At 32.3% G+C, this 27,620-nt stretch overlaps 4 protein-coding genes across 4 annotated transcripts; 1 reads left to right on the plus strand and 3 right to left on the minus strand.

Moving 5' to 3' along the window:
* Positions 1 to 1,767: 1,767 nt before the first annotated feature.
* LOC114409953 (thylakoid lumenal 17.9 kDa protein, chloroplastic-like) lies at positions 1,768 to 3,361 on the minus strand. The gene is made up of 4 exons (XM_028373644.1): positions 2,958 to 3,361; positions 2,666 to 2,780; positions 2,426 to 2,495; positions 1,768 to 2,134 (listed from the first exon to the last, which is right to left on the minus strand). The coding sequence occupies exons 1-4, from the start codon at positions 3,212 to 3,214 to the stop codon at positions 1,911 to 1,913; spliced, it is 666 nt and encodes a 221-aa protein (XP_028229445.1). The 5' UTR covers positions 3,215 to 3,361; the 3' UTR covers positions 1,768 to 1,910.
* A 1,680-nt stretch (positions 3,362 to 5,041) lies between these two features.
* On the plus strand, positions 5,042 to 9,517 carry LOC114409954 (mediator of RNA polymerase II transcription subunit 30-like). Its single transcript, XM_028373645.1, has 3 exons — positions 5,042 to 5,503; positions 8,318 to 8,407; positions 8,949 to 9,517. Exons 1-3 carry the CDS (start codon positions 5,168 to 5,170, stop codon positions 9,045 to 9,047), a joined length of 525 nt encoding a protein of 174 aa, XP_028229446.1. The 5' UTR covers positions 5,042 to 5,167; the 3' UTR covers positions 9,048 to 9,517.
* Positions 9,518 to 10,444: 927 nt separating this feature from the next.
* On the minus strand, positions 10,445 to 13,650 carry LOC114409955 (non-specific phospholipase C6-like). Its single transcript, XM_028373646.1, has 3 exons — positions 12,284 to 13,650; positions 11,582 to 11,758; positions 10,445 to 11,141 (listed from the first exon to the last, which is right to left on the minus strand). The coding sequence occupies exons 1-3, from the start codon at positions 13,353 to 13,355 to the stop codon at positions 10,843 to 10,845; spliced, it is 1,548 nt and encodes a 515-aa protein (XP_028229447.1). The 5' UTR covers positions 13,356 to 13,650; the 3' UTR covers positions 10,445 to 10,842.
* Positions 13,651 to 20,053: 6,403 nt separating this feature from the next.
* Positions 20,054 to 27,080, minus strand: LOC114409956 (CBS domain-containing protein CBSCBSPB1-like). The gene is made up of 15 exons (XM_028373647.1): positions 26,818 to 27,080; positions 26,569 to 26,703; positions 24,798 to 24,966; positions 24,543 to 24,675; positions 24,287 to 24,451; positions 24,066 to 24,147; positions 23,846 to 23,959; positions 23,662 to 23,728; positions 23,366 to 23,471; positions 23,212 to 23,279; positions 22,643 to 22,737; positions 22,433 to 22,566; positions 22,027 to 22,112; positions 21,849 to 21,938; positions 20,054 to 20,685 (listed from the first exon to the last, which is right to left on the minus strand). Exons 1-15 carry the CDS (start codon positions 27,063 to 27,065, stop codon positions 20,518 to 20,520), a joined length of 1,860 nt encoding a protein of 619 aa, XP_028229448.1. The 5' UTR covers positions 27,066 to 27,080; the 3' UTR covers positions 20,054 to 20,517.
* Between the last annotated feature and the right edge of the window lie 540 nt (positions 27,081 to 27,620).

The raw sequence follows: 27,620 nt of genomic DNA on the forward strand, positions 1-27,620 counted from the left end.
AGTTACGGGTAAAATTATCTAAATACACCTCTTATGTGATTAGGTTTAATTCATCTATTTTTATATTAAAAAAAAAAGTGACTCAATCAAGTTCACTCAACCAACATACTTGACTGACTGGCATTATATAAATTGTGTATAAGTTATGTTGTTTTGCAATGATATGAAAAAGAAAAACAAAACATCAAAAATAAAATAAAGGACAAGCAAACAATTACATGACATAAAGGAAAACAACAATCTTCTTTGTATTTATTTAAAGAACATGCGACCAATAACACTTAACACAAGTTGTAGTGACTCCTATTCCTTAGTTAAGTGATCTAGGATTCAAAAACTGGTTAGTCCTTAGATATGAAATAAATACCCATCGTTAGTGGGGACAACTTTTTATTAATATCATGGTCAACAAAAAAAAATTGACTGAAATTAAATTCAAATCAAATTCATGTCATTTAAAAATCACATTTTTTTTTACTTGATACATATATTAAATATTAAATGAAATACTCATAAGAAAACTATTATCATTGAAATTCAACGAACTTCAAATAGTTAAGTCAATGAACCGAATAAGGATATAAGAAGTAAGAACTAAGAACCACTCCCAAGTTGAAGCTAAAATGTTACAACTGAAATTCAACATAAATCACATACTTCAAAGAATCAAATAATGAAAGAATAAGTACTCTCCAGGTGAAGCTAACATCAAATTCTTGAAGGAGCCAAATTATAAGATGCCGTGTTTTTTAAATATTTTACATGTACAAAAACTTATGGCCACTCCTGCCTTGTGAATGTCAGGTGCAGGAACAACAATTCAAGAATCAATAAAATTGGCTTATACATTAGCTAATTTGTAGAAGTTCTCTCATTTAGGTTGAAAGTTGAAACTAAACATAGCCTCAAACTAAGGGGAGGGTGTACAATTCTTGAGCTCAACAAGCGAATTTGCAAGTGTAAATCAACATTTCAGAAGAGTCTGACAAACAATAACTCATATTTAATAAAATAGATCTTGAGCCGCAAAAGAACACTAACATTTAACATGAAAACCACCTGATACCAAGGAAAAACCACGAGACAAACTCTGAAAAATATTTCACTATATTGATGGTTAATAACAGCATCCTCTCTGAACTCTTTCACATAAGAAAAACAAAAATATAGTACGAGACCCACATCTATTCAAATACTACACTTCTGCAGAACCATGAAAGAAGTAATAGAAATGATACTCAAGTTGGTTTATTTTTCTCACACTCAAGATTTACTTATAACTAACTTTCAAACTTTCAGAAGCTTTCACTTCTCTCAAAAAGTCTTGTTTTTTGATTCAGCTTCTACTGCCTTTTCATCTCCTGGAGGCACTATAGAAGCAGAATGCAAGTGTGAAAGCATCAAAAAATTGTCGCACCATGTTTTCAATTCAGTGCAATTTTTCAAAGATATGCACCCCTAAGCCTATATAGATTTTCACCTCTCTCTGTGAAACTTCCTTCACAGGTGGAGAAATTTCCACCATTTACAGTGCTGAATTTAATGTTTTTACTTTTGGCTGGACATAACAACCATTATTGCTATATTTTCCAATTTTTCTGAGTCTTTTTTACCTTAAGTAAATTTGGTGAATAACATATCTATAGTATATTTCCCTGCTGCTCTAAGGCAATTACCACACAATTAGGCTAGGCAAAATGCAGTAAAGCTAATGCAAACGGTTGTAGAAACTAACAGATAGAATAATGGATAAAAAAACTACCGTGGTGAGTCTAAAACTTTTGAGCATTTAAATTGCAAAATCCATAAAATTGAACATAATGAGGCAAAATTCAACATTAAAGGCATTAAGGATTCAGATAGGCACCAATCAAAGAACTGAACCAACAAAAGAATGAAACGAAACAACACTATTCCTCCATGGAATCAAAACTTGGAGCATACCATCCCAAGTGGTCATTAATTTGCTTCAGTCTTGCTTCTTGACCCTTTGAATCTCCTAATGCAGTAGTGAAAGGGTACACATAAGTCACTTTCATTGCCACACACCTGTATGCAACCACATCACCTTTCACCAGAAACTCAATAACATCTCTACCAAATCCTCCATCAACTTCAGCTTGTAGATATTGACCTGCATATTAATTTTTGTAAAGTGAAGTTATGCCCGGCGGCATGCAAGATAGGAATTTTGTTATTCTTTTAAAAAGTTGGCCCGACTTGGATGCAATCATTTAAAATCTAAGATATAATCTATCCATCCTCATTCTAGTTCCACAATCTGATAAAAATGCAGCTCTCCCTTTTCTTCTATATTTATTATTTAGTTGGCATCCCTATAAGTTCCTAATTCTGTTGCTAGTTTGCTATTATTTCTAAACGGATCTAAAACCGAACAAATCAGGTTGCACTAAGCTTGTATTACCATCTGGGCTATCTTCCACAGGCTGAAATTTCACATTTTTCTGGGTCTTTAGGATTGCTTCACGTAGTTTCTGGAAAATGAAAAAAAAAATTTATAAAGTTAGAAAACATAGGAAATGTACCTAAGGAATGTCTAGACATAACCCACATGAAACAAGCAGACGAAGAAAATTATAAACAGTCCAAATAGAGATAATGAAAATATAGGACACTTTTGACTTTTGAGGAATGCTTTAGAAACCTGAATTGCATCGTCCAAGGAATTTGAGGGAATAAGCCAAGGAAACGCAAAAGATGATGACTTGGGATTTGTTGATATACAACCTGGATTGATTGATGGGCAAGGTCTAATTTTTCTGCAAGAGAAGTGGTACCCAGAAAATATTGTTAATAATAAACAGTTGTATTATTATCAAACATGCAATCCATTTCTATAAGAAACAACATTATATATGATACATAATATACTATATGCTCCCAAGTTAAGGTTACAGCAAGGGGCAAGCCATGAAGAATGTTTACAATTTACATACCCATTTTCTAGTCCAAGCTCCAAGTTCTTGGATTGAGAAAAAGGAGTGGTGAAAGAGATTGGAGGGGATTGAGAATTAAGGGATGGGATTGCATATGAAGGTAAAGGAGAGGCTAAGGTTACAGCAAGGGCCAATGAGAGGAGATTAGGTAGGACCCTTTGTCCAAGTACAAGGTTTGGACTGTGAGTTTTCAGTTTAGGAACTGTGTTTGTGTAAGAAGCAGCAGCAAGAGGAGGTAGAAGACTCATCAGACTCATTCTCCACCCTCTATTACCTTTGCTCCATCATTCTCTTCCTAGTTTTACTTACCTCTCAAGCACCAAAGTTAATTCCAGCCTTTGGAAGTTGATCCTTTCTCAGAGGTTCAACGAGTCAAAGGTTGTTCCGGAGAGAGTAATCTAAAACAATGATAAAATCGAATTTTAATTCCTTATACAAAATTTAGGTTTCAGTTTAATTTTTAAGGTGTATTTGCGACGGCTATGAAAATTAAATTATTTAATTATAATCAAATTTTGTTTGGATAAGTTTGCGGAAAAGTAATTTGAAAATAATTATTTTTATTTGGATGAAAAAAATCAGCTTTTACATAGTAAAAAAGTACAAAAATAGTTGAAAGAAAAAATAAGTTGTTGGAAAGTAATCATAAACTTCAAATTTTCAGCTTCTTAAAAATAGTTTATTTTTTCAAAGAAAAACTTTTTCAAAATTTAAGTTAGGATCCCAACCATCTAGTTTATTTTGGAAATGACATAGATTTTATTCGATAAAATTAATTAAAAGTTGAAAAGTTAATTGAAAGTTTGAAAAAGTAATTGGTAGTTAAAAACTGGAAAAACTATTTTATTAAAATATAACTATTGGATAAAACTAATCGGTGAAGTAGCTGAAAATATAAAATGACAGAAAAATAATAAAATCATAATTTATTTAAAAATAATAATTAAAAAATTTGATAAATATATTAAGGATAAAAATGAAAGAAAATATAAAAATTAAAAGTTGAAAGCTATCATTTAAAAAAAACGTTAATTCAAATAGCATATAAAAATATGCTAAAAGCTATTAAAAAAAGCTTTTTTTGCTAAATATTCAAACAATTTTTCAACTAGTAAAAAAAAATTAAAAGTTAATTAAAATATCTTGTCGAACATAGTCTTATAGTATAAGAAAAAAAACTTGTAGGCTATGGTTAACAAGACTAGCTAACAACACGAAAGTTAGTTGTAACTAGAAGCTAAAAAACTATTTTATTAAGCTATAAGTATTCGATAAAACTAGTTGTTGAAGTAACTAAAAAGTGTAAAATGATAAAAAAAATAATAAAATCATAATTTATTTTAAAAGGATAATTAGGAAATTAAATAAATATATTAAGGATAAAAATAAAAAAAGTATAAAAATTTAGAAGCCAGTATTTTAAAAAATGTTATTTCAATTAGTGTTTTAAAAAACACTAGAAACTACTAAGAAGTTATTAAAAAAAATTGTTTATCAAATAATCAAACAATCTTTTCAGGTAGTAAAAAAGTTAAAAACGAATTGAAATGCTTTGTCGAACATAACCATAATATAGATTATAAGTTATTCCAAGTATAATCTCTTATCATATCTTTGTTACATTTTTTATTCATGAATCAATAAAATTAGTATAATAATATAGAGATATAAGATTAACTTAATGATAAAAAAATAAAAAATAAAAACAGAAAATGAGAAATCATAAACTTAAATCTCTCAATTGATGTTACCAAAACTAACATACTAACATTTACCTATAAAAAAATTAGTATAATAAACTTATAGAAAAAAACAATTTGATTGAGCAAAAAGAAAAACTCCAATGAACCAAAATAAAACACATAGGAACAAAATTAATATTAAATGAAATCCAATCCATATTTTCATGGACTACCTTTATACCTGATCTTCAATTTCTTCATAGGTTTTTAAAGAAAAAAGAAATATAAAAATAATAGAGAATTTTATGTATAGGTCAAAATTTAAGAAAGTTGATATCAACGTTTTTATTTATTTATTTTTATGTATAGGTCAAAAAATAATCGACGTTTTTATTTATTTATTTTTCGCCATTCTTTGTTGCGAGCTTGTGTTTCTATCTATCGCTGGCCTCTTTGGTAGTATTTTCAATCTTCAAAAGGTTTAGGGTTTTACGATTTCTGAATCTCAACGACGTTTTGGCGCTTAGAATGGAAGAAGAACAATCTGTGAACGGCACGATGTCTGGGTCCAAAACGACGCAGGAGTTGGCGATGGAAGGGCAGGAGTACTTGGAAGAAACCATAGAGAACGCTTTCCAGATCCTCTCTTCCATGAACGACGAGCTCTGCAACCCCGTTTTATGGTCTACCTCTCCCTCCACCTCCCCCAATGCCGACGCCACTTCCGACAACTCCAACCACCACGCCGACGCCAGTGCCGCCTCTGCCGCCGCCGGAGGCGCCCTCGAAGAGGCCCGCGCCCGATACAAGAAGGCCGTCACCGCGCTTCGCACCATTCTCACTGCCATTCCTACCTCCCAGAAGGTACCTAATTTTCTGAAATGTGTTCAGTTTGGTTAAATGTTTTCATCAGTCAATTAATTTTGTTGATTCGTAGATTTTGTGAACTCTTGGTAGGTTAGTATGCGCCAAAAAATTAATGCAATAAACTGTTTTGAACTGTGAGAGGGTGAGAGCAGTGATAAATGAGGTGTTAATATGAAAGGATGATCCAATGGATTGGATTGTGAATCGGTGTAGTCAGTTCAACTTTGTTTGGATTGAGATCTGAAAAGATTTCAAAAATCTAGCAGTAGAAATGGAGGAAATTTCCTTCAGTATGAAATACTTGAGTTTTAACTCAAATACTTCACTTATTATTGAATATGAGATCGAATTTTTCTACTGTCTGCATTTAGTTTACATATTAAATGCGAAGAACGATCCTGTCAAAGGATTCTTTTTTATCATTTTGCATTATTTCTACCAGCTTTTGATCAGTGAAAGGCATGTAATTTCTTGAGTAGTGTTCCTGATTTTTGTACTCAAAGTCAGACGCCTTAACATAAATTTTTTATTGAATTGGGTTCCCTGTCATAAGATATTTGTTTTGACTTTTGTGTCTAGTATAATTCTTGTGCATCAATTGTGCTTTTATATTTCATTGCTTGCTCTTGATCAATGTTGTCAATCACGGATAGCAGCATGTAGCGGCTGATCCCAAAAATGCTATAGTGGGATGACTGCTATTCTGAAATTTTTTATACAGATTATATAATGTATACTATAAACGTATAAATTCTCAACGATAAATTTTACTAAAAATTCTTGACATTCATAATTAACAATATAAATTCATAGTTGTCATACCACAAACAAAAGCCATATGTGTCTTAAATAAACCATACAAGTAAATACCAACAAAAGACAGAGGTAACAGGTCTAACCAGAGGCAGCTGGAGTAGGTATTGTCTGAGCCAGGGACATGGAGGCTGCAGGTCTTGTCGCCAGAGAGATAAAAGATAAGATAAGAGGGTTGAGAGAGAAGAAATGTGAACGGATGCAGGTCTCACCCCTTTTTGCTGTGTTTTTTTCCCCGAAAACTCTTGAAATACCTTACTAAGAAGGTTTTTTTGGAATCTGAGAGTTGCAGCGGTCCTGCTGCAATCCATGCTGTTTCTGCTTAAAAGCAGCCGTAACATTGATGCACTCTTCAATCGTGAGCACTGTAGTGGCCCCTGGCTGCTGTGTCACAACGGCGCTATTGCACCAATATTAAACACTTTTGAAAACCCAACTCTTGATATTTAGGATGTGTTGTGGTTGTCAATTGTTCTCACGCATATTCATTGGATACATTATAAAAACGAAGATCTTCCATCTTAAGATTGGTACCTATCACTTTTTGGTTATTCCAACATTCATTGACGCCAAGGCAGCGCCTTGTTGGCACCAGGGGTTTAAACTGAAATGTGGTGGTTATAGCAAAGGACAATAGGCAGGCAGTATTGGGAGGAGTCCACCTCCTTGAATGGAAATCTGAAACGGCTTTAGTTTCAGAGTTCAGAAATATAATCCTAAAAAATGAACTGTCCTTCAATATGTATAGTGGCTAAAATGTAAGGAACTCCTGTCAACTATAGGTCAATTGCAGAAACATCATTTAGTGTGTGTTTTGGGGCTATCACGCATTTCAAAGCACGTTGAATGTGAATCCATGTCGCACTGTGGATTCACATTCAGTGTGCTCCAACGGTATAACAAGCATACATATTGTCATTCAAAAGTCCGCAACTCAACTTCTTGAACTTACCAAATCATGCCTATTGACTCCATACAGGGATTTCTGCACATGCCAAACAAGAGATTAAATTTAAGCCACAGTTTTGTAAGTATAGGGGGTCAAATTGCCGAGTTTTGAACCACGCAACTTTAACTCATGGTGCTTCACTGATATAATGAAGAGTATGAAAAATCTAATGCATACACCTTTGTTAGTGTTCCAGAGCTGACTGCAGCTTTAAGTGGCTTAGTTAATGACTTTTGGCCATCTATTTGACCATGTTTTATTACTTAAACCCCTGGAATAACAAGTAACCAGATTTTTAGCTAATGGATTGTGAATTTTTAATTTTAATTCCTTGGATATCTTTCAGAGAAGGTAAAAGATGATACAAACTCATAAGGTTCAATTCGATGTTGTTTTAAAAATGGGGGTGAAAAAAAATCAGGGATGAGCTTTATATGAAAAACTTAATTACAAACACATCCTTGAAATATTACACAGTATATAAGGGGATATCAAACTGACTGGGATAAATCACTTTCTAAAAATTCATAATTTGCAAAACATGATTCTGCTATATTTTTTTTTGGAAGGCAGCAAATATAGTATATTTTATTAATCAGAGAAACAGCAGCACCAGAGGTACTGCTGGTGACTTATACATAAGTGCAAGGCACCTTATACCACCCTCCAAACATGATTAAAACCAAGCAATGACCCCACCACATATCCTAGATATGATTCTGCTATATTGTGGTACCCTCAACTGGAATTCAAAGTTATTGATGGTTGGAGTAAAAGAAAATGATTCATAAAGGATATCAAACGGACTGGGATAAATCACTTTCTAAAAATTCATAATTTGCAAAACATGATTCTGCTATATTGTGGTACCATCAACTGGAATTCGAAGTTATTGATGGTTGGAGTAGAGAGTGTAAATTGATGTGTAAAGGAGATTGGTAGACACTCACATTCTTTTTCTTTTCTGTACATCTTTGTGAGCTTTATGACTAAATTTTGTCAAGTGAAGCTTTTGTTTCCTGGTTAAACTAATGTGGTTAGTGTTACAGGAAAAAACATTTGATGCCGGTTCAGCTGCTAGCCCTGCAGATGAAGCTGAAATCGATAAGTTGGAGGAGCGAGCCTCATCTCTAAGAAGGGTAGGTTTGAACTAGGCTTTTATTAATGTATTAATCTCTATTCTATTCTTTTATGATGTTCTATACAAAGGCGGAGCTTTGAAATTGTTGTTTGAGGCTCAGAGTTTGTTGGAATTCAGAAACACTTCCAGACCAAATACAGGCACCCTTCTCTAAACTTCAAATGAGTAATGACATTCTTATTATGGGCTTTTGGTTTTTAGCCTGTTTCTGAAACAATTTTTGACCCCATTGGTATCAGCTTTAAAAAATAATTATATTATAAAATACAACTCTATTTTCAAGCTTTTTTTATGGTGCTACTATTTCTAAATTCTTAGAAAAACAGTAAAATAGGTTTTTAGTTGTCATTTTTGTGGTAAATCTTTGAACTTGTTGATTAGAAAAACACTTTATCTTAAGAAGGAAAAAAAATGCACAAATGGGTCTTTAATTTGGCAACAATATTTAGGTTCTGGACTGAAGTGGTTGATAGGCTATCTTCTTTTTTTTTTTTTAATTATATCAGTGGTAAACATTGAACTTCTGCTTATAAATGTAGGAGCTTGCCAACAAGAACTTGCACTTGAAGACACTCATAGATCAATTGCGTGATCTTATCACTGATATATCAACATGGCAGAGTCCTTTTTCAACCTGAAGTTTTGGACGAGTACTTAAATTTGTAGAGTGGTACCAAAAAACGGAAAACGGATGCAGAGTACAGTAAATGGTAATAATGCTTGATATTTTCCGCATGAAGTTGCATCAGTTGATCTCAACACATTCCCATCCTATGGTTTCAGAGATGTCTCTAATGATGAGAGGTTGTAATGGACTTGTATTTTGTAGATCTTTCACATAAATTTTATAAAATAGCAGCCTGCCAATCTTTAACAACAATTTGATGGAATCATTGATTTGGTCGTCAGAAATTGTAACAAATAGTTTTCTTTTGAAGTTTAGAGAAGGGTGCCTGTATTTGGTCTGAAGATGAAAATAGATCTTGTTCACCTATTTTTGTTTATAGCTTGCTGCTTAGCCGAATACTCTGTATTATTTTATGTTTCAGATCTATGTATTTGGTTGAGGAATATTTGGAATGGAATTGGAAGGTGGTTACAATGGAAATGTGAAAAGTATTTTCCACTTCTTTATTTAGGAATTAAAGATTGAATGATAAGTAAATGGATCAGTATCTTGTTGTTCAAGGTATTTTTAAAAGTTTGTCTGCCAATTGAAAGGAGAAAAAGATAGGAACGGGGAGTGGACCCTCCACTCTTCCTCCCCTTTGAATTTAAAAATGAAAAACAGAGTCCAGTTGTCCAGGACTGACTGGAAAAAGCATTCCTTGCAATTTTCTTCGCTTTCCAATTCTAAAATTTACAAATTTCCAAACGTGGCTTGACAACCTGCTTGTTTTTCAATGTTCAGTGGCAGGAGTTCCGGTCATGATCTGGTGTCATTTTTTACTGTAGTTCTGCATGTTGTAGAATAAATAGTATTATTCGTCCAGAATATGTGTGACCTTTCACATTTTAATGATAACTATCCACTGCCTTGTGGATTGAGTATACTGCAAATACTCCGTTCTTACCATGTACTACATTTCTCCTCTATGAGGGAAGTGGGCTCGTAAACACACTGCTATGTGTTATGTAGGGCTGTTAAAAAAAATTGAACTATTTTGAATAAAAAATAGAATTGAAATGATTCATAGTTCAGTTTTTAAGTTGAACTATCCTTGGCATTTCATTCTTTCTTCTTCGGTATCGGGGTGAAGGAGTTTTTTGTTCTTTTTAATTTTGTCCAATACTTTTGTTGGATTTAATTCATGGTTCATTCAGACTGTAATATACCAGATCAAACAAATTTATAAAAAAAAAAAAAAAAAACTTCACACAGCTATTAGTTGAATCTCTGACATCACATTGGAACTAAATTTTTCAGTTGGTGAAAGAGGTAATGCGCTTCCTTTGTCTATCCTTCCAGAATGGCCATCGCCAATTTATTACACAGTAGTGAAAACAAAATGATTTACCAAAAAGAAAGGAAATTTTATGAAGCAAACTGATGCATTTTCATTCAAGAAATTCAAATAAGAATACAAGCAATTAAAAACAAAATTATGGAGCTACATTTATATATTGAGTTTGTAATTTGTACAACAGCATTGGAGTTTTCCATTTCGAAATTACTCACTAGCCAAACCATCATTCTCTTTTTTTTTTAAAAAAAATCCTTAAATTTTTGCAAACGGAGACCTTGAGACTTGAGAGACTTCCCTTCCTTGCGCGACCTTCTATCAAACACTCCATTCTGCTGCATTTCACTTTCAAAAACCTAACAAAATCTAGCATAAGAATTATCAGACAACCTAAAAACTATAATAATTAGATATGCAGAGATAGCCACACAACTTTCTTTTCTCTTTTCTGTTTGAGTTTTGTTTTGTATTAATTATGAACTGAAGATCTAGTAGTGAGAGAGGATCTCATATCCACAATAGCAGACTCATCCGCCCCTAACTTGATGGCCTCTTTGCTGGCTCTTATGAATCTCGAAACAGCTCCTCGCACGTACTCATGAGCTTCCTTCACACTCATCTTCTTGCTCATTTCATCAGGGAAACTGCTCAAGAAATGATCCCCATTAAGAACAGCTGCCAATTGAACTACCTCACTCTGAAACTCAGAAAGGCCAGCATTTTCTTTTGCTTCAGTGCTCCTTAGAGGTGTCACATCCGGCAAAGTCACTGGAATACGCATATAAGCCTGTCTTAATACTTTGTTACACATAATAAGGTTTTTATTGGGGAAGTTTCTTAGTCCAAGTTGTTGAATGGTGTGTTTGATTTCTATTTCAAAAACTATAAAATGCAATTAAACAAGGTTACTCAGACAAGTAGTAGAGGGTGGTGCAAACCACAAAGCATAGCAAAACTGAAAGAGAGCTTGAACAAAACGAAAATAGAAGATAAGAAAACATCTTTCAGCTGTTTCTGAAATTTGATAGATTTTAGATGAGAAATTGATTGGTGATTAGAGTAAAATTGTTTTAGAAAACAGTTTTTAAAACTTAAAAGTGAGAAGCGAATCTAACATGCTCGAAGTCTATTCCTCTTTGTTGTAATTCTATTTAAGTGTATTATTATTGAGGAATTCAACTAGTTGACATAAGGAGGGGATTCGATACCTGGGCAATCTGTTCTGGGTGAACTTAAATCCCCAACAACATGCTCAAAGGTCCCAGCCCATGCATCTCTGTGAGTCAAAAAGTTAGCAGAAAGGTTGAACATCTTCTTTATGGTTGCAGGAATTGAAGAGTGCTCAAATTCTGAGTTTTCAGCAGGTCCTTTGGCGCCACTTATCACTGAGAAACCGGACCAAGTAGTAAATTAAAATTGGTATGCATGTCAAACCAATAAAAAGCAGGTTGAAGCTTTAGAATCTAACAAATGCACTCAATAAGATTAGGTAAACCAAAGCCACTATAACCACATTGCTCAAAATTAATGTGTAGTTTGTATACTAAATTTGACTAGAAAACAACAATCCTTAATCCTTAATCCTTACTCTACTCAAAACACAAGGAAAGAGACAAACACGGTCTTGTAGGCTCTAGAAAGGAAAAATCAACCAACTAAATGCAACTCAAAGTCAAGGGCTCAAGGCTATCTGTCAAAGTGATGGCACCGGAATACCGATAAGCAGAAAGGACAACGGTCCCAGAAAAGTTAATGTAGTATCCGATAGAATAAAAACATGCCATAGTTCTCATGACAGAAGAAGTATTGGACACAATTGTCTGACATCTCTACCATAAAAAATATGTATAATTGCTTTAACCAAAGAGTATAAGCTAAAAAAGGATAAACAATGTGGATTTTGAGCTTACCAGTCCCTTTCTTGATCCAAGGAGAGACCATAATAGTTGGCACCCGAACCCCTAACCTATCAAACTTGAAGAAATAGGGAGCAGGTCCAGTGTTCCCATCTGGATTAGGAATGTTGACAAAAGGGGTCTTCACATGATCAAAAAATCCACCATGTTCATCATATGTAATGATGAAAAGTGTTTCATTCCACTGAGGACTTGCTCTTAGAGCCTCATAAACCTCCTTAACCAGCATTTGCCCATGTGCAACATCATGAGACGGGTGGTCATCGTTCGCGGGTATGCCCTTCAAGTCAAAGTACCTAGGCTCAATCACAGTCAAGGGTGGAAGCTTCCCATCTCTAGCATCCCTCTTGAACTTCAAATCATACTGATGGAACTTCCATATGTACTTCAATTTCCTCAGATTCCTATAGAACAGAGTTGTGGGTATGTTCTGAAAGTAAATCCCAAAGTCTAGGCCATTCTCATGCAGAGAATCAAAGATGGTTTTTTGAGGATACCCTTTTGCTAACTGCCTCTTGATATGACTTGTTGAACCATGAGAGGTTGCTGAGTACACAAAAAGCCTATTGGGTTGTGTTGGACCAGGAATTGAAGAAAACCACCTATCAAAAACAGCAAATTCCTTAACCAAAGCAGCATAAATCGGCACAGAGTCCGGTTTAAACCCTTTCATGACAGTCTCAGAGAGGTTGGGAGACATAGACAATGCTTGTTCCACAAATCCATTCATGGAAGGGATCGAACCGGAACCGGAACCGAATACCTGTTGCAAAACATCCTCAAATGAATGCCCCGGATCAGGATCCACGAACTCTGCATCATCGGTGAAGCAAATTGAATCCTTCCTTGGACTTTTGGTGGAAACCGGGTTGCATTCATCTCCTGTGACCCCATTGATTAATGTGTTGATGCTCTCTTTCATCCACCCCAGCATGTGGTCAAAGGAACGGTTCTCCATGACCAAAACAACAACGGTTTTTATAGGTTGCTGTCGTTGTGCTGTTGCAAAAACACAAAGGAACACAACAAACATGAGAATGGAGGATTTGGGTTTGCTACTTCCCATTCTTTCAATCAAAGATGGGGTCTTTTACCAAATGGGTTGGTAATTCCAAAATGCTTTTTTTTTTTAATTCAACACTGAATGTGGAATGAATAAGTGAATGGTGAATGCGGAAACAGTGCACATTGGCAGCAAGATATTATCTGCAGTTTCAGGGAAAGTTTTTAGTTACTGTGTTAGTGTTTAGATAGATTCATGTTCATATATAGATAGTGGTAGCAGAACACAGAAGAAGAAGAAGAAAGAGAAGGTTCTGGTTGTGGTTTTGTGCTTTGTCTCGCTCACTCAAAAAAGTAACGCAATTAATGGAATGTGAATGAAAAGTGTCGTTTTGTGATTATTTTGCGTTCTTACGTGCTCCTTTTTCGCGCGGTCAGTTTAGTTTTTCTTTTTTCGGGATCAGTTTGAGTTACTTTATTACGTCCACTTTCGGCACTAGACTAGTATGACTAATTAAATAGGAATTTCTCTGTAATATACTTGTGAAAAGGAAGGAAAAAAAAAAAGGCATTTCGTGCTTGTATTTAGATTTTTTTTAAGTAAATATAAAAACAAAAGAGAAGTTAAAAGAATAAGGGAGATAATAAAGATTGAATAGAAAATAAAAATAATTATAAAATGCAGCTAAAGTATAAAATAGGAAAAAAAAAGAAAGAAAAAGAAAAGTGGATATACAATAGTGGGAGAGGAGGGTACATTGCCAATTAAGGGAAGATGTCTATAAAATATGAAAAATAAATCAGGATATCAAGTTTTATTAATTGATATATATCTATATATATAATTTGAACATAAGTATTAAATGTTGAATTTAATTTTAGTTTCATATTTAACTTCTTTAATTAATTGTTACATTTAATAAAAATTTAGTAAATGTTTTATATTTAATGAGTATAATAATATTTAATCATATCATTTAATTTAATTATATTCACATTTAATAAATATAATATTTTAAAAAATATATGAATATTAAAATTAATTCATTTTAAATATATTAAAAATGTAGGAGGTATGAGACCCACATTATTTTCTCTCTATTTTTCCCTCCATCCTTTCTATTTTTTTCCAGCCAAACAAATCATTAGCAATGTTTCATTTTTCAATCATAGTTTTTTATATTAAACTCAAACTTTAAACCTTAATTAATTATATATAAGGATACGTGACAAAAAATTAAATAAAGTGAAAAGAAAATTAATAAGAGTTGAACTCATGACTTTTTACTTAAAGATAAAGTAATAAACTCTTAAGATACTTGTTTTGTTTAATTAATTTTATAAATACTATTTTACATGTATGATTAGTTAAGAGTTGTTAATTTTTTTAATTATAAAATTTTTTAAATTAAAATAAATATTTAATATTTAAATATATTTAATATTAAATTTTACAAGCATTTTTTATTATAAAATTTTGTTTTAATATAAATAACAATTTTTTTCTTATTTTCTTATAATTATTAAAAAAATAAATAAACTAATATATAGATTATTTAAAAATATTATTTTATGTACTTCATACAAATTATGTAAATTTAAAATAATATTTAAATAATCTAAAAAATTAAAATTTATTAATTTTTATAATTAAAATAAAAATTTGTATTATTTATATATAAAAATAAATGTAAATAATTTTTATAAATTACATAAAATAATTTACATATCAGTTTATCTAATTTTCTGGATTTATATAATTAGTATTAAAAAACTTATTTACTAAATAATTTTTTATAGTTAAAACAAAAATATTAACATGTTTGTTTTTTAAAAAAATATTAAAATTTTATTAATTTATATAATTAGAATAAAAATAATTTACATATTAAAATAAATTTACATAATTTGTATAATTTATATATTAATTGATCTAATTATATTGATTTATATAATTAGAGTAAAAGTAATCAGGATATTAAAATAAATTTACAAAATAATTTATATATTAATTTATGAAATTTAATTAGAAATTGGTAAAATTAAAATGAAAATATGTAAACTATTCAAAAAAATATTAAATGATATAAAATAAAAACTAAAAAATTTATATATTAAATATTTTCTTAATTTATAAATTTTAAAATTTAAAATAATTAATAACTCTTAACAAATGATATATATAAAATACTGTTTATAAATCTAATTTAAAAATGTGTTTTAATAATTTAATATTTTATCTTTAAATATAAGAGGTTATGAGTTCAATTTTTACTAAAAGTCTTTTCATTTTTTACATATATACTATTTGGTTTTATTTAATATATATCTCTTTTTCTCTTTCTCAATTTTAAATACGAGATAGAATAGTGTTTTTTTGTCTCCCTAACATAAAATATCTAAATAATAAATTAATGATGTTAATTTTCTATTTCATTTCATTTAATTCAATTTCATTCACCTTTAAACATTCAAACATAAAGCTAGCACCACTTATTGACGCTTAGCTTCATTTCTTTTCTTTTTGAATAGTTTATACAGTTTACACCAGCACTAGCTCTGCCACTATCATAGTGGGATCACAGATTCACATGATGTCCACTTCTGTACTTCTTATTTCTGGTTATTTCTGGACATTATAAGAAGTCATGAACAAGATATAGGCTTTATTATTTGTTTCTGGTACAGAATCATCTCGATGTGATTATGTAGCCTAAATTCCAAAACAACGATGATGCTGGTTTTAGTTTTGTGATCACGAAAAATGTTGATCATTTACAAAAGTTTGAGTTATAGTATATGATTATGACATGGCCAATTAATAATTGTCATAGGTTGAACTTGGTTAATGTTTCATTTGCACTAAATGGCCGTGCTGCTCTATTTTGTAATTTTAGGAGTCTTAAATCTTAATGTTATTTGGTCAAAAAACTCTTAATGTTATATTAATTCTTTTATTATTTTTATTAACTGTTCAATATTATATAAAGTATTAAATGAAAAAGTGAATGTCTTTAACATTCTAAAAATATATTTAATATTTCAATAAGTAAGAAAATTTATAAAAAATAAATATTACAATAGAATTTAGTATTATTTTAATTAAATTTAAATAATTTGTTTATTTCCTGACGTTTACATAATGCATGTGAGTGGATTGGAGAAGAATTTTGTCACCTACTTGATGTTATATAGAGAGAGTTGGGTTCACGAGACCAAATAACATGAGGTGGGTTAGAACTATTAGAATGCTAGAATTGGAGGAATCTGAAGTACATGAATCTTTGTATGGGTACTTATATATTTTGGCTCTGAATACTTTAATCTTCTTTGTCTTTTTATACTTTCTCATATATCACCCAATAAAATCTTCACGTTAGCAGTGAGATTTAAATTTACCTTCTCATGAAATACGAGTTAAATTCATATCCATTAGAATAATCTTTAATTTGTGGCTTTTAACTTGTATTTTCTTGTGAGAAAAATTATTTCTTTTTCACCTGCTATTAAACACATTAATTCGTATCCAATAGCAAGTAACGGAATTATATTGTATTATATTATAGGCATGTACAAATTAACAAGTAAAATTAATAATTAATTAAATGACAAAGTTGTGTCTCTCGTGATGAAGGAAGACAAATTCTGCTGAGCTGGTATAGCAAAACATTTCAACGTAATGATGATGAGTGCCAACGCCGAAATCAACCTGAAACTTATCACCATGGATTAATAATAAAATAAGTAAGCCAGTAAATAACAAAACTTTATTCCTTGTCCGTATAATTTATTTTTTCTAAACATGATACTATACGAACTAATTATTGTCAAAAATATGATTAATCTTAATTATTGGAGATTATAAATACGCACAAGACATTTTTTTAATATAATTTATTTTATACTTAAAAAATTTTAAATCACTTGATTAAGAGATTCAAGTCATTATCACAATTTATTCATTTCCCATATAATTATACCACATTATATATTAATTAAATAGTTTTATCTTAACTTAATTAACACTAATAAAAATACTTATTAAATTGCATATACAACTTTCATATGTAGTATATCACTAAAATAATAATTAAAAAAAAAAAAACAAGGCTTTGGAAAGTGGAAAGTGGCAACATCCACGCGTTTAAGGGTACAAGGGAAGATGTTGTATAGACTTGAGGGATGCTAACATTTTATATTGAGCCCGAGGCAAATCGAGCATGAACAAAGGGATTCATGCATATGAAGAGAAACGTGTATTTTTCTTTTGTTTATTTTTAATTTGCATGAAAATTTTGGCATCATTTGGGCAACACCAGACACTACTGAAAATCAGTTCCATATGGAAATATTAAGATGTAAATTGTTGTGACCCGTGAAACGAGAAAATAACAAAAGAAAATGGCATTTTTCTTACATAACGACCAAGGCTATATAACCTTGCTGTCTGTCGGTGCTTGTTTGTGATCAAAGAGTGCACATCAAAGTGATACTACTGCCACACGCTTTAACCTTTTTTCTTTCTTATTCTCTTTTAAAAATTATCTTCAAAATATTATCTAACACTAAATATAAGTACTTCTTTCAAATATAGAATTAAACTTTAATTCATCCATCACATTATAGGAGATGCATTCCTTCTGTTAGATTCAATCTCATTAGTACATATTTCTTTTTGTCATCATCATAAGTATATGAAATATTTATTAACTTTTGAGAACTAATATTTATTAAATAAAACCTGACTAATTTACTTTCAATAAGATATATCTTATTAACTATATTTTTTCATCCATAAAACTAACCTTAAACCTTACTTAAGAAACCGTACTACATACTCCATATCAAAGCAATCCTTAAACCTTACTTAAGAAACCATACTACATACTCCATATCAAAGCAATGCTTTACCTTCTACTTTTGAATAGTTTTTTTTTTTTTTTAAAGAAGTAAAAGAAAAAGGAAAGAGGCATTTATTTTTCCGATGCAGAGAAATTTTAGCCTTACGATGTAAGGACGGGCCAATGGGCTCAAAACCGACAAAAGTGGTTATTACAGGGTCAGATGGGCTAAACCCCAATTTCTGATCAAGCATTACAGGCCTATCGATGTGTGGTCAGTTTGCAGGCTTATGCTTCCTGCACCTTCCTGTTTCCTTCCTGCACCTCTAAATTTTTCAAATGGCCATAGTATCTTTGTCTTCCTCACTTGTCCATACCTTCTCTTCCTCATTTCTCCATGCCTGAAACATTTTCTTCTTCACTTGTTCATTCCGTGTAAGCATTTTCATTTCCCAGGTTCACTTGCACATGTGAGTTATTTTTAGCTTTGTTTTATACTTGTAGTCTTAGTTTAGGATGTTCCACCTATAACTAGATTGACTTATCAGGAAATTGATTTTAGAAAACCAAGTCTTAGGATAGGTTCAGATCAATAAATCTAGAATTATATAATAACAATTTTGGATTAAATGATTCAAAAAAATAACATCATTTCCAAATCAGACAATCCAGATTTGTTCTTATACAAATCTGGATTTATTGATCCATTTTTTTTTCTAATAAGTCCAGATCAATCAATCTGGAATTGTGTAATAACAATATCAGATTAAATGATTAAAAAAATAACATAATTTCGAATTAAACAATTAAGATTTGTTCTTATACCAATCCGGATTTGTTGATCCAATTTTTTTTTTCATTTTCTAATAAGCTCATATCAATAAATCTAGAATTATGTGATGACAATTCCAAATTAAATGATAAGAAGAAATAACATAAATCCAGATCAGATAATCCAAATTTGTTCTTATATACGGATCAAATTATCTAAAATAATGTAAGTCAATCTCAAAATGTATTCCAAATTGACTGATCCATAATATTATAATAACTTACAGACCAGTCAATTCGGAACACATTTTTGGATTGACTTACATTATTCCAGATCATTTGATCCATAATTGGTCAAGACAATCTAAAAATGTATTCCAGATTGTTGGATCAAGTGGCCTCAGAATAATTAAGAAGGGGAGATTGAATTAATTATTAATGTGCTTTGACTAATTAAAAATTTATCTTTCTTAATATTATTAGATTTAATTAAACTTTTACTACAAAGTTAAGAAAAGATCCACAATGCATTCCAGAAAAGATCCTTCTACAGTTTGCATATTTTTTCAAATAATAGGAGGTGCAGGAAGCAAACTCCCCAGTTTGCAAGACCACGAAACGTTCCTCTATATTTTATTATTATAATTTTTTAAAACTAATTCACAAATATTTAAATAAGTTTGTTAAAATTAGTTAACATTCTTAAATTTATAACAATTTTAAAAAAAAAATCAAAATTGCTTTAATTGAAAAAAAGCACCAATTTTGTTAATTTCTCTCCATCATAATCATCTTTCTAACTTTTCATTGATTTCAATATAATAGTAACCGCTGACACAATTCATTATCATTGAAAAAAATTGAAAAATTATAGAACAATACAGAGTAATTAAATATGATGTAATTTGAGATTACGGATAAATTTAGGAAAAATATTTAGTCTTTTATAAGTTTTAGAAAGAAAAAAAAATAACTTCACTGAAAAATCAACTCATGCACATTAATTTTTCACTTCAGCATATAAAATTATAAAATCCTTCTTTCATAAGCTAGAAATCAAATACTTATATATCAATTGAAAATATCTCATAAGGTAAAATCTAATCCAACCTGTACCATAAGCTTTGTTTATGCAAGCCAGACACGAATATATACTCGTTTTGTACTCTGCATTATTACACATTATTCTTGTCGGTTGTTAATAACACAGCACCACACCATACAAATCACTCAAATCTCATTGATAAACTATAAACACTGATCACATAAGATCATTAACCCAATAAATTCAATCCTGGTCGATTGATTTTATGAACTCATGATGTCAGAAAAAATGGACAGAGCTGTTTGTTATTGTACACAGTCTCCAGGGTTGATGAGGCTGCAAATCCTAAAATTACAAGTATACAAGCAGCAAGGGATGACCATCCCAATTTTCAGAAAGCACAATAACAAGCAGGAGCAAAAAAATGCTTTAACCTTTTCCTCGTATATATAAATGTAGTTGTACAAAATTTCAGAACATAAAGATGGCAAGCAGACAGTGCGCCCCTCCAAAATTCAAGCTAACTTCAGCTTGGCCTCTTCACTGGCATAACTCGTTTCTTCATTTAATCAAACTCGCTTCAAGTACGTTAATATGCCTAAGCCAGCAACAAGTGCAGCACCAGCAGCGGCGGCACTATATGCTGAAGCCCATGCATCTGAATAAGCATAACTTCCTGAACGAGAACCTTTCACATTATCACGTGGTCCTGCGTAGTCCAAATGCAATTTCAACCCCTACAACATTCATCAATCCCAAGTCAAACTCCTTTTAAGCACATGTATACCTATAAATATCTTTACCATAAGTGACAAGTCCAAAATCTACTACAGCTTCTTTTGGAAACAAAAGTTTTAAGGGGAGGAAAGGCTATTCCATTCCAAGGCAGGGCATTGTCATAATCCTCAATGAGAGCTTATAGTGATATTTCCATAAAAATAAAACCTACCAAGTGGGATTGTTGGCAGTGGGAATCAGACCTATAAGTACAACTGTACAAGCCTTTCAAGTGAAGTGCTTCACTGATCAATTCTTACACGCCAAATCAACCCCCATTACACCAGCTATATTTTTTTGCGGAAGTTCCCCTACCCACTTTCTGTAAATAAGACCATTATTGGATAGGATTTTACCTAATAGTTCAAGCTTTTAGAATGACTGGTGTTTGACTTTAACATGGCATTATAGCCTCTTAATAAAATTAAATTTCAGCACCTGGTATGATAGATTTAGATTTGTGCTTACATAAAAAGTTCTAGGGTTTGCTGTTCCCTTTTGATATTTGTGATCATATACAGAATTACAGTTAGGGTTTAATTAAAAAATTGGTTCATACACCTGATATCATTTTTCTTTAGTCCCTAAATGAAAAAACTTTATATTTTAGTCCTAATTGAAAAAAAAAAAGTTTTTGAATTGATCCCACCAAAGTTATAAAATAGTATTAAATTTGGTCCATATATATACTAGTATACTTGAAAATTTTTTCATTTTAGTCCCTGCATGAAATTTTTTTACAATTTATTCCTATGTAAACAGAATTCTAGATTTTGGTCCCTACACTTCATGTATTGTTTTTTTTACTTTTGTCCTTCTATAAAAAAAATCATAATACTTATAATTTTAATTAACAGTAGGGACTAATCTAACAACTTTTCATATAGGGAGTAAAATGTCGTCTTTTTAATGTAGGGATTAAAACCAAAAAAAATGAATATAGGAACTGAATTTATAAGTTAACCTAAAATTAAAAAAATAAAATAAAGACCAATCATTTTTCTCTAAACAAAGATTTCCCTCATATCTACAAATGAATCTATACCCTCTTTCAAGATTAAAAAAAGGAAAGGAAAAAGACCTCCCTTCAGGACCCCAGACCTGCAGGACAAATCTACCATACCTTCAAACCAGCTGTCCTTGCATGATCCACAGCTGCTGCAAGATCACTGTCTGAAGCCAATACAACTTTATCATGATCTTCGTCTTCATACTACAATCGTAAATATGGCCAGCTTTCCTTAGAAGAGGATAAAATATACACTCAACCTCAAGAATATAAAATACATCTTGAAAAGTACCAGAATTTGGGGTATGTTGTTAGGATCGATATCATCACCAAGTCTCTGAAGGATTGAAGTTATAACCTCCATCATGCTCCGGGTATCTGAACTTGCAAGCAACCATACAAACCACTCAACTTTCTAACATAATTTTCTTGAAATAAGCAAATTGCAGGCAAGAACAAGTTACTCATAGAGAACGTAGGAATGCCCTTATGCAAAACAAAAGCTTGAGAAAAAAAGTTTGCCTATTAGTTATTACTACATCCCTACCTATCAATGAGCATGCAAGCCAATCATATTCGAGTGTAACCATGAAAGAACTATATACGAGCGTATATTGAAACCATGAGTTATATGCTGTCATGGATAGAAGGAAAGTACAAATAAATATCTGATTGGTAGCATGTGATAGTTTGCATACCACATGTGAATCTGTGCATTCTGCCCTTCTTATCTTGTATTTTGAAGGAAAATGTATTGGCAATGCTTGATGAAAGATAAGGAATGGATCTCCCTGTTTCTCCTCCCTCAGAAGCCACTTTCAACGAACCCTCACTGGTGCATAACCAATAGTGTGTAAGTATATTAAAAAATTGGAAATATTTCTCCAAACAACTTAAATGCATATAACCTTCGAGTATCATCGTCATCATCATTTGGGGTTAAGGCCATGGCTGAATCCCAAAATCTTTGCATCAAGGTGGTGGCAGCTTCATTATTCCCAACCTAATTGCAAGAAAATGACACTATCATTATTCCTAACCTAATTGTACCAATCACCAATGTTTTTTAAATTTGTTAGTCTTATTCCATAAGAAACTGCAGATGTTTTGGTCCATCACATTTCATCTTCATTTGTAGCTAGTGAAAAGCTTTCAGATTCTTAAATTCCCAAGCAGCTAAAATAAATGGGTGAGGACCAAAACTAGCATTTAACAGGTTCAGAACAAAATGCAGATTCTAGAACAACTTATAATTTATGTTGAGATATTATCAATTCATGAACAGTACGTTCAAGCCTACATTTAACAATATCAATAAAACCAAATCAAGAACATGTTACAATATTTTGCTGACAATAATCATTCTAATTAAAGGCTTTCATGAATAAAGCCATTTATCCCATTTTCATGCAACAAGGATTTAATAGTCTAAACATCAGTAGTGGTGGGTAAACACAGTCCAAGATAGACAATATACCTGACTTACTGTCGCCACTGCAGCATGAGTGACATGAATCACATCAACCACAGCAACTACACTGCCATCTGTTTTCAACCACCAAACCCAAATCAGAAAAAATATTGATGCATATAGCTCTTCAATCTTCCCTATCCCATATACATTACATTACCTCTATCAACCACAGGAAGATGCAAAAATTTCCCATCATGCATAGTGTGAAGTGCATCAACAATGGGTGTATCAATTATGACACATTCTGGATTTGGAGTCATGACCTGCATATTTATCAAATAAGAGCAACAAGAAAAGGAAGAACCCTCAGAATTGCCAATTTCTCATGTAACATGATAGAAAATATACAACCTTAAAAATTACTAGATATAGATGTTACAGAATCAAAGAATGGAAAAGGAAAACAAAAGCAAACAGTTCCGTCTCAACAATGTAAAAATAAAAACAAAGTACCTTCTCAACGGGGGTTGATTCTGGAGAAAGATTTTGTGCAATTACCCGCAACAAAATATCTTTTGAACTAAAATTCGTAAGAAGACATAAAAATTAGTCTAAGCATACATAATGACAATTGGGGGAAGGCAAAAACTTTTCAGAAAAAGAGGACTACTGGTAATGTCAATGACAACAAACTTACGTAAAGATGCCACGAGGTTTGTCATTAACTGTCACAACTGCACAACTTGCACGAAATTCAACCATCTTCTTTGTTGTTGTCAGAACTGAATCTGTTGGTGATACTGTTACAAGTCTAAAAAGTGCAATTATCTGTTAAAGTAACTTGGATTGTAACCAAACATGCAGACAAATTAAAATTTATGTAATCTTTTAAACTAACAAAAGAAGTTATTAGCTACTTTGAATTCTCGGGAATGATTGTGGACAATGATGGCTTGAATATTTGCTCCCGCAGAGTCTCAATGAATGATGTATTGGAGTCTGTTCAAAGGCCAAATTAGTATGAAATAGAGCCTAATATTAAAAACTGTGAACCTAACTATGCTCAATGTTTTCCGGCACACCATCATACAAATCAAAGAGCAAAGCATGAAAAAGGAAATAGTCTACAAAGCAGAACCTGATGTTCCCCAGTGTTTTTCAACTCCTTCAACAGCTGCTGCAATTGCTTTTCCTTTCTCAGCTGCCCTTTCCATACGGGCAATGGCATCATGCAAACACTTTGCTATGTCTAGTAAAGCCAAAACTTCTCCATTCTCCACCACAGGTAAATGTCTGAATTTCCCTGTCAACATATATCAGCCATGTATTCAAAAGGCAGGATACAGAAAAGTAACTAACTTGAAAAGTTGTGTTTCTCTATATACACTACCAACCTTGCACCATCTTTTGGAGGGCTTCTGCAGCAAGAGTTTCAGAAAGAACAAATACCGGATTCCTAGTCATGACTTTGGAAACTGGTGTCTCTTCAAGATTAATCTCTTTGGCAATAACTCTTGCTGCTATATCCTGTATTTAACCACAAAATAGAACATGAAAGCTATGTAAGTTAAAACCGCAGAAATCTACGCAAAGACTCAACTTTCTTTTCTGTCTTGTTAAAAGGTGAGAAAAACAAGTATTGGGCATACCTTGTCTGTGAGGATTCCACAGAGCAAAGCATTAGAATCAGTTAGCAATAGAGCATCAACTCTACGGGCAGCCATCCGACGGCAAGCTTCATAGACAGTTGTTGTTTCAGGTACTGTCAGGGCCTTTGTAAGTCGCAATGATTTCACAGTCCGCTCTCCGGCCAATGCCCTGATCCAATTTCATGTACAAACAAGGCAACATTCCATTATTTAAATTGATAAAACTTTCACCGACTTACCTTCTCTTCTTAGATACTTAAGCAAGAGCTATCACAATTTTTCTTAAAAATTACTCTATTTGAGTGCATTTAACAAGTCATGAAATTGTTGTGCAACCGAGAGGGTAAACATCAGGGAGATTTACACTAATGGATCATGAGCAATCACATAAGTAAACTTAACATCACACTTTAACCCAAAACTTTAAGGCTTAGGTTAAGGATTTTCTCCTTACTTATATGTTGCTCAATTTATTTCTACCCAATGTAAGACTTCACCTCACACTTGCACTCCAACAATCTTCCTCTCAAGTGTGAGTCTCATGCACAAAGTAGTCTCCCCCTTGAGCAAAAGTTATTTTCATCCGTGAGTATTTTCATGGTGGCCATTAGAGCCCACACGCTCTAGATACTTGCACCGCCGCTCCACCCACAGGCCATTAGAGCCCAGAAGCTCTGATACCAATTGTTAGCAATCGAGGGGGGTAAACACCTAGGAGATTTACATCAATGGGACATGAACAACCACATAAGTAAACTTAATACCACACTTTAACCCAACCAAAACCTTAAGGCTCAGGTTTATAGCGTTCTCCTCACTTATATGGTGCTCAAATTTTTTTTATTTTTACTCGATGTGGGACTTCACCTCACAGTTGTATTACAACAGAAATGAATTCAAGTTTCTCAAGTCAACCTTTTAGACATCAACTGGTCTGTTACAAAATATAGCCATGTCATGATCACATACCTCTGCAACTGACTACTGAATCAAAATTATAAGAGGGAAGAGGAGAAATTTTTGTATGGACACGTTCAATATTCACTTAGTGGGCTCAACAGTTCATATTTTTTATGTGCAGTCCAGAAACACAGAGTAACCGTGGACTATGTCCATAGAAGAATTCCTTGAGATAGATGACTAAATGTCAAGGCACACATCTACTTACTAGAAAGAATGAAGTATTCCAGAATTAACTTTGTTCATACATTTTTACGCCTTCTTAGACTTTAACAAAATGATGCATAAAAAAGTGTTTAAAGTTGACGGTAGAATCATAGAAACCAACCACAAACCAGTACACTATCAAAGTCCAAGTCTTATATCAACATTATTGTAAACCAACCACTCAGCCAATCAGGCAAGACTTAGCAAAGCCACGCTTGTTTGACGCAAGACACTATGAAAATACCCAGTTTTACAATCATGGCACCACATAACCCCAAATAGCTGCTCGGAAAAGCGAAGACCACAACAATAGTTTCTGCTTCAAAATTTCAAATTATTACAAGTACCAGCACAAGGTAACTTTTCTGTTAAGATTGCTTTTAGCACTTTAAAGAGAGAGAGAGAGAGAAATGAGCAGATGAAATCAACAAAGATATACTAAAAGATAAAAGGGTTCTGGTTCTTAAAAATTCAGTCAAATAGGGACTGAGAATTTAAAAAGAAAAGGTTTAAGAATCAAATTAACGATTCAATTATTACAGCGGCGAATATTAACAACAAAGAATCAAAGATAGAAAGAAAGTGAATAATAAGAAGAACATACAAAGGTCGCGAAGAGGAAATTGATTTTCGAGGCGCCCCTGATTCAGAGGCTCTCCTCGTCGACGACGAAATACTCCTTCTAGAGGCACCGCTTTGACTTGCCATCTTCCCTCTCTCTGCTCCAATATCGCTGCAACTGCAACCAAACCAGCTTCAAACTCACATCAAATACCACACACACACACACACACACAATAAGAAAAAAAGAAGAAAGAAAAAAAAAATCAAAAGTGTAATAAGAGAGTCGTACAAGATAGCAACAGCTTCGAATTGAAAAGATTGATTGAGTTCGGAAGGTGAAGGGGAATTACAGGCAGCCGGAAATATGGCCGGAAAATAGGATTCCGGCCGGCGAACGGGAAGGAGGAGGAAAGGAGAGAGAAGGAAGGCAACCCTAGAGAGGGAAGAGAGAAGAGATGAAGAAAAAGAGTGAAAGATAGAGAAAGAGAAAGAGAATTTAAACGCTACTGGGATTGAGCCAATAGCAGGCGTGCACATCAGCGATTCCTTTATTTCTGGAATAGGTAATAAGTTAATGAGTAATAACCTCCATAGTCATAGGTGCCATGAATATTTCACGTGTCACTGTAAAATGAATGTGACCAATTTCAGGAATAACACTCTGATAACAATGACTCATGAGACAAGATAATTTCGAATACATAGTATATTACATGTTGGGTAGGGAGGTGGTTATTGTCTGAATCATCTCATTCAGACACTCAATTATGTACGTAAGGTAATTCTATGGTTATTTCCATTATACAACTTTGTAAAGGATATTGTTTTCCATAGAAACTAAAAAAAATAAAGTATTTAACGTGTAAATCACAGAAAAAATAAATAAAAAAATCATCACACTGTAAAATTAATATCTTTAAAACACTGGTTAGAATTTATCTTTTTGTAAATATACTATTAATTATTAATGTTGATTTGACTGTAGGAAGGAATATAAACCAGTCAAATAAGTTTAACTTTCATTTATGACAAAAAAAGAATATTATTATCTAGGTTTGACTAGTTTATTTAAATAGGTCAAAAGTAGGGTTT

This window comes from Glycine soja, chromosome 4 (assembly GCF_004193775.1).
Source record: "Glycine soja cultivar W05 chromosome 4, ASM419377v2, whole genome shotgun sequence".
Classification (NCBI taxonomy): Eukaryota; Viridiplantae; Streptophyta; class Magnoliopsida; order Fabales; family Fabaceae; genus Glycine; species Glycine soja.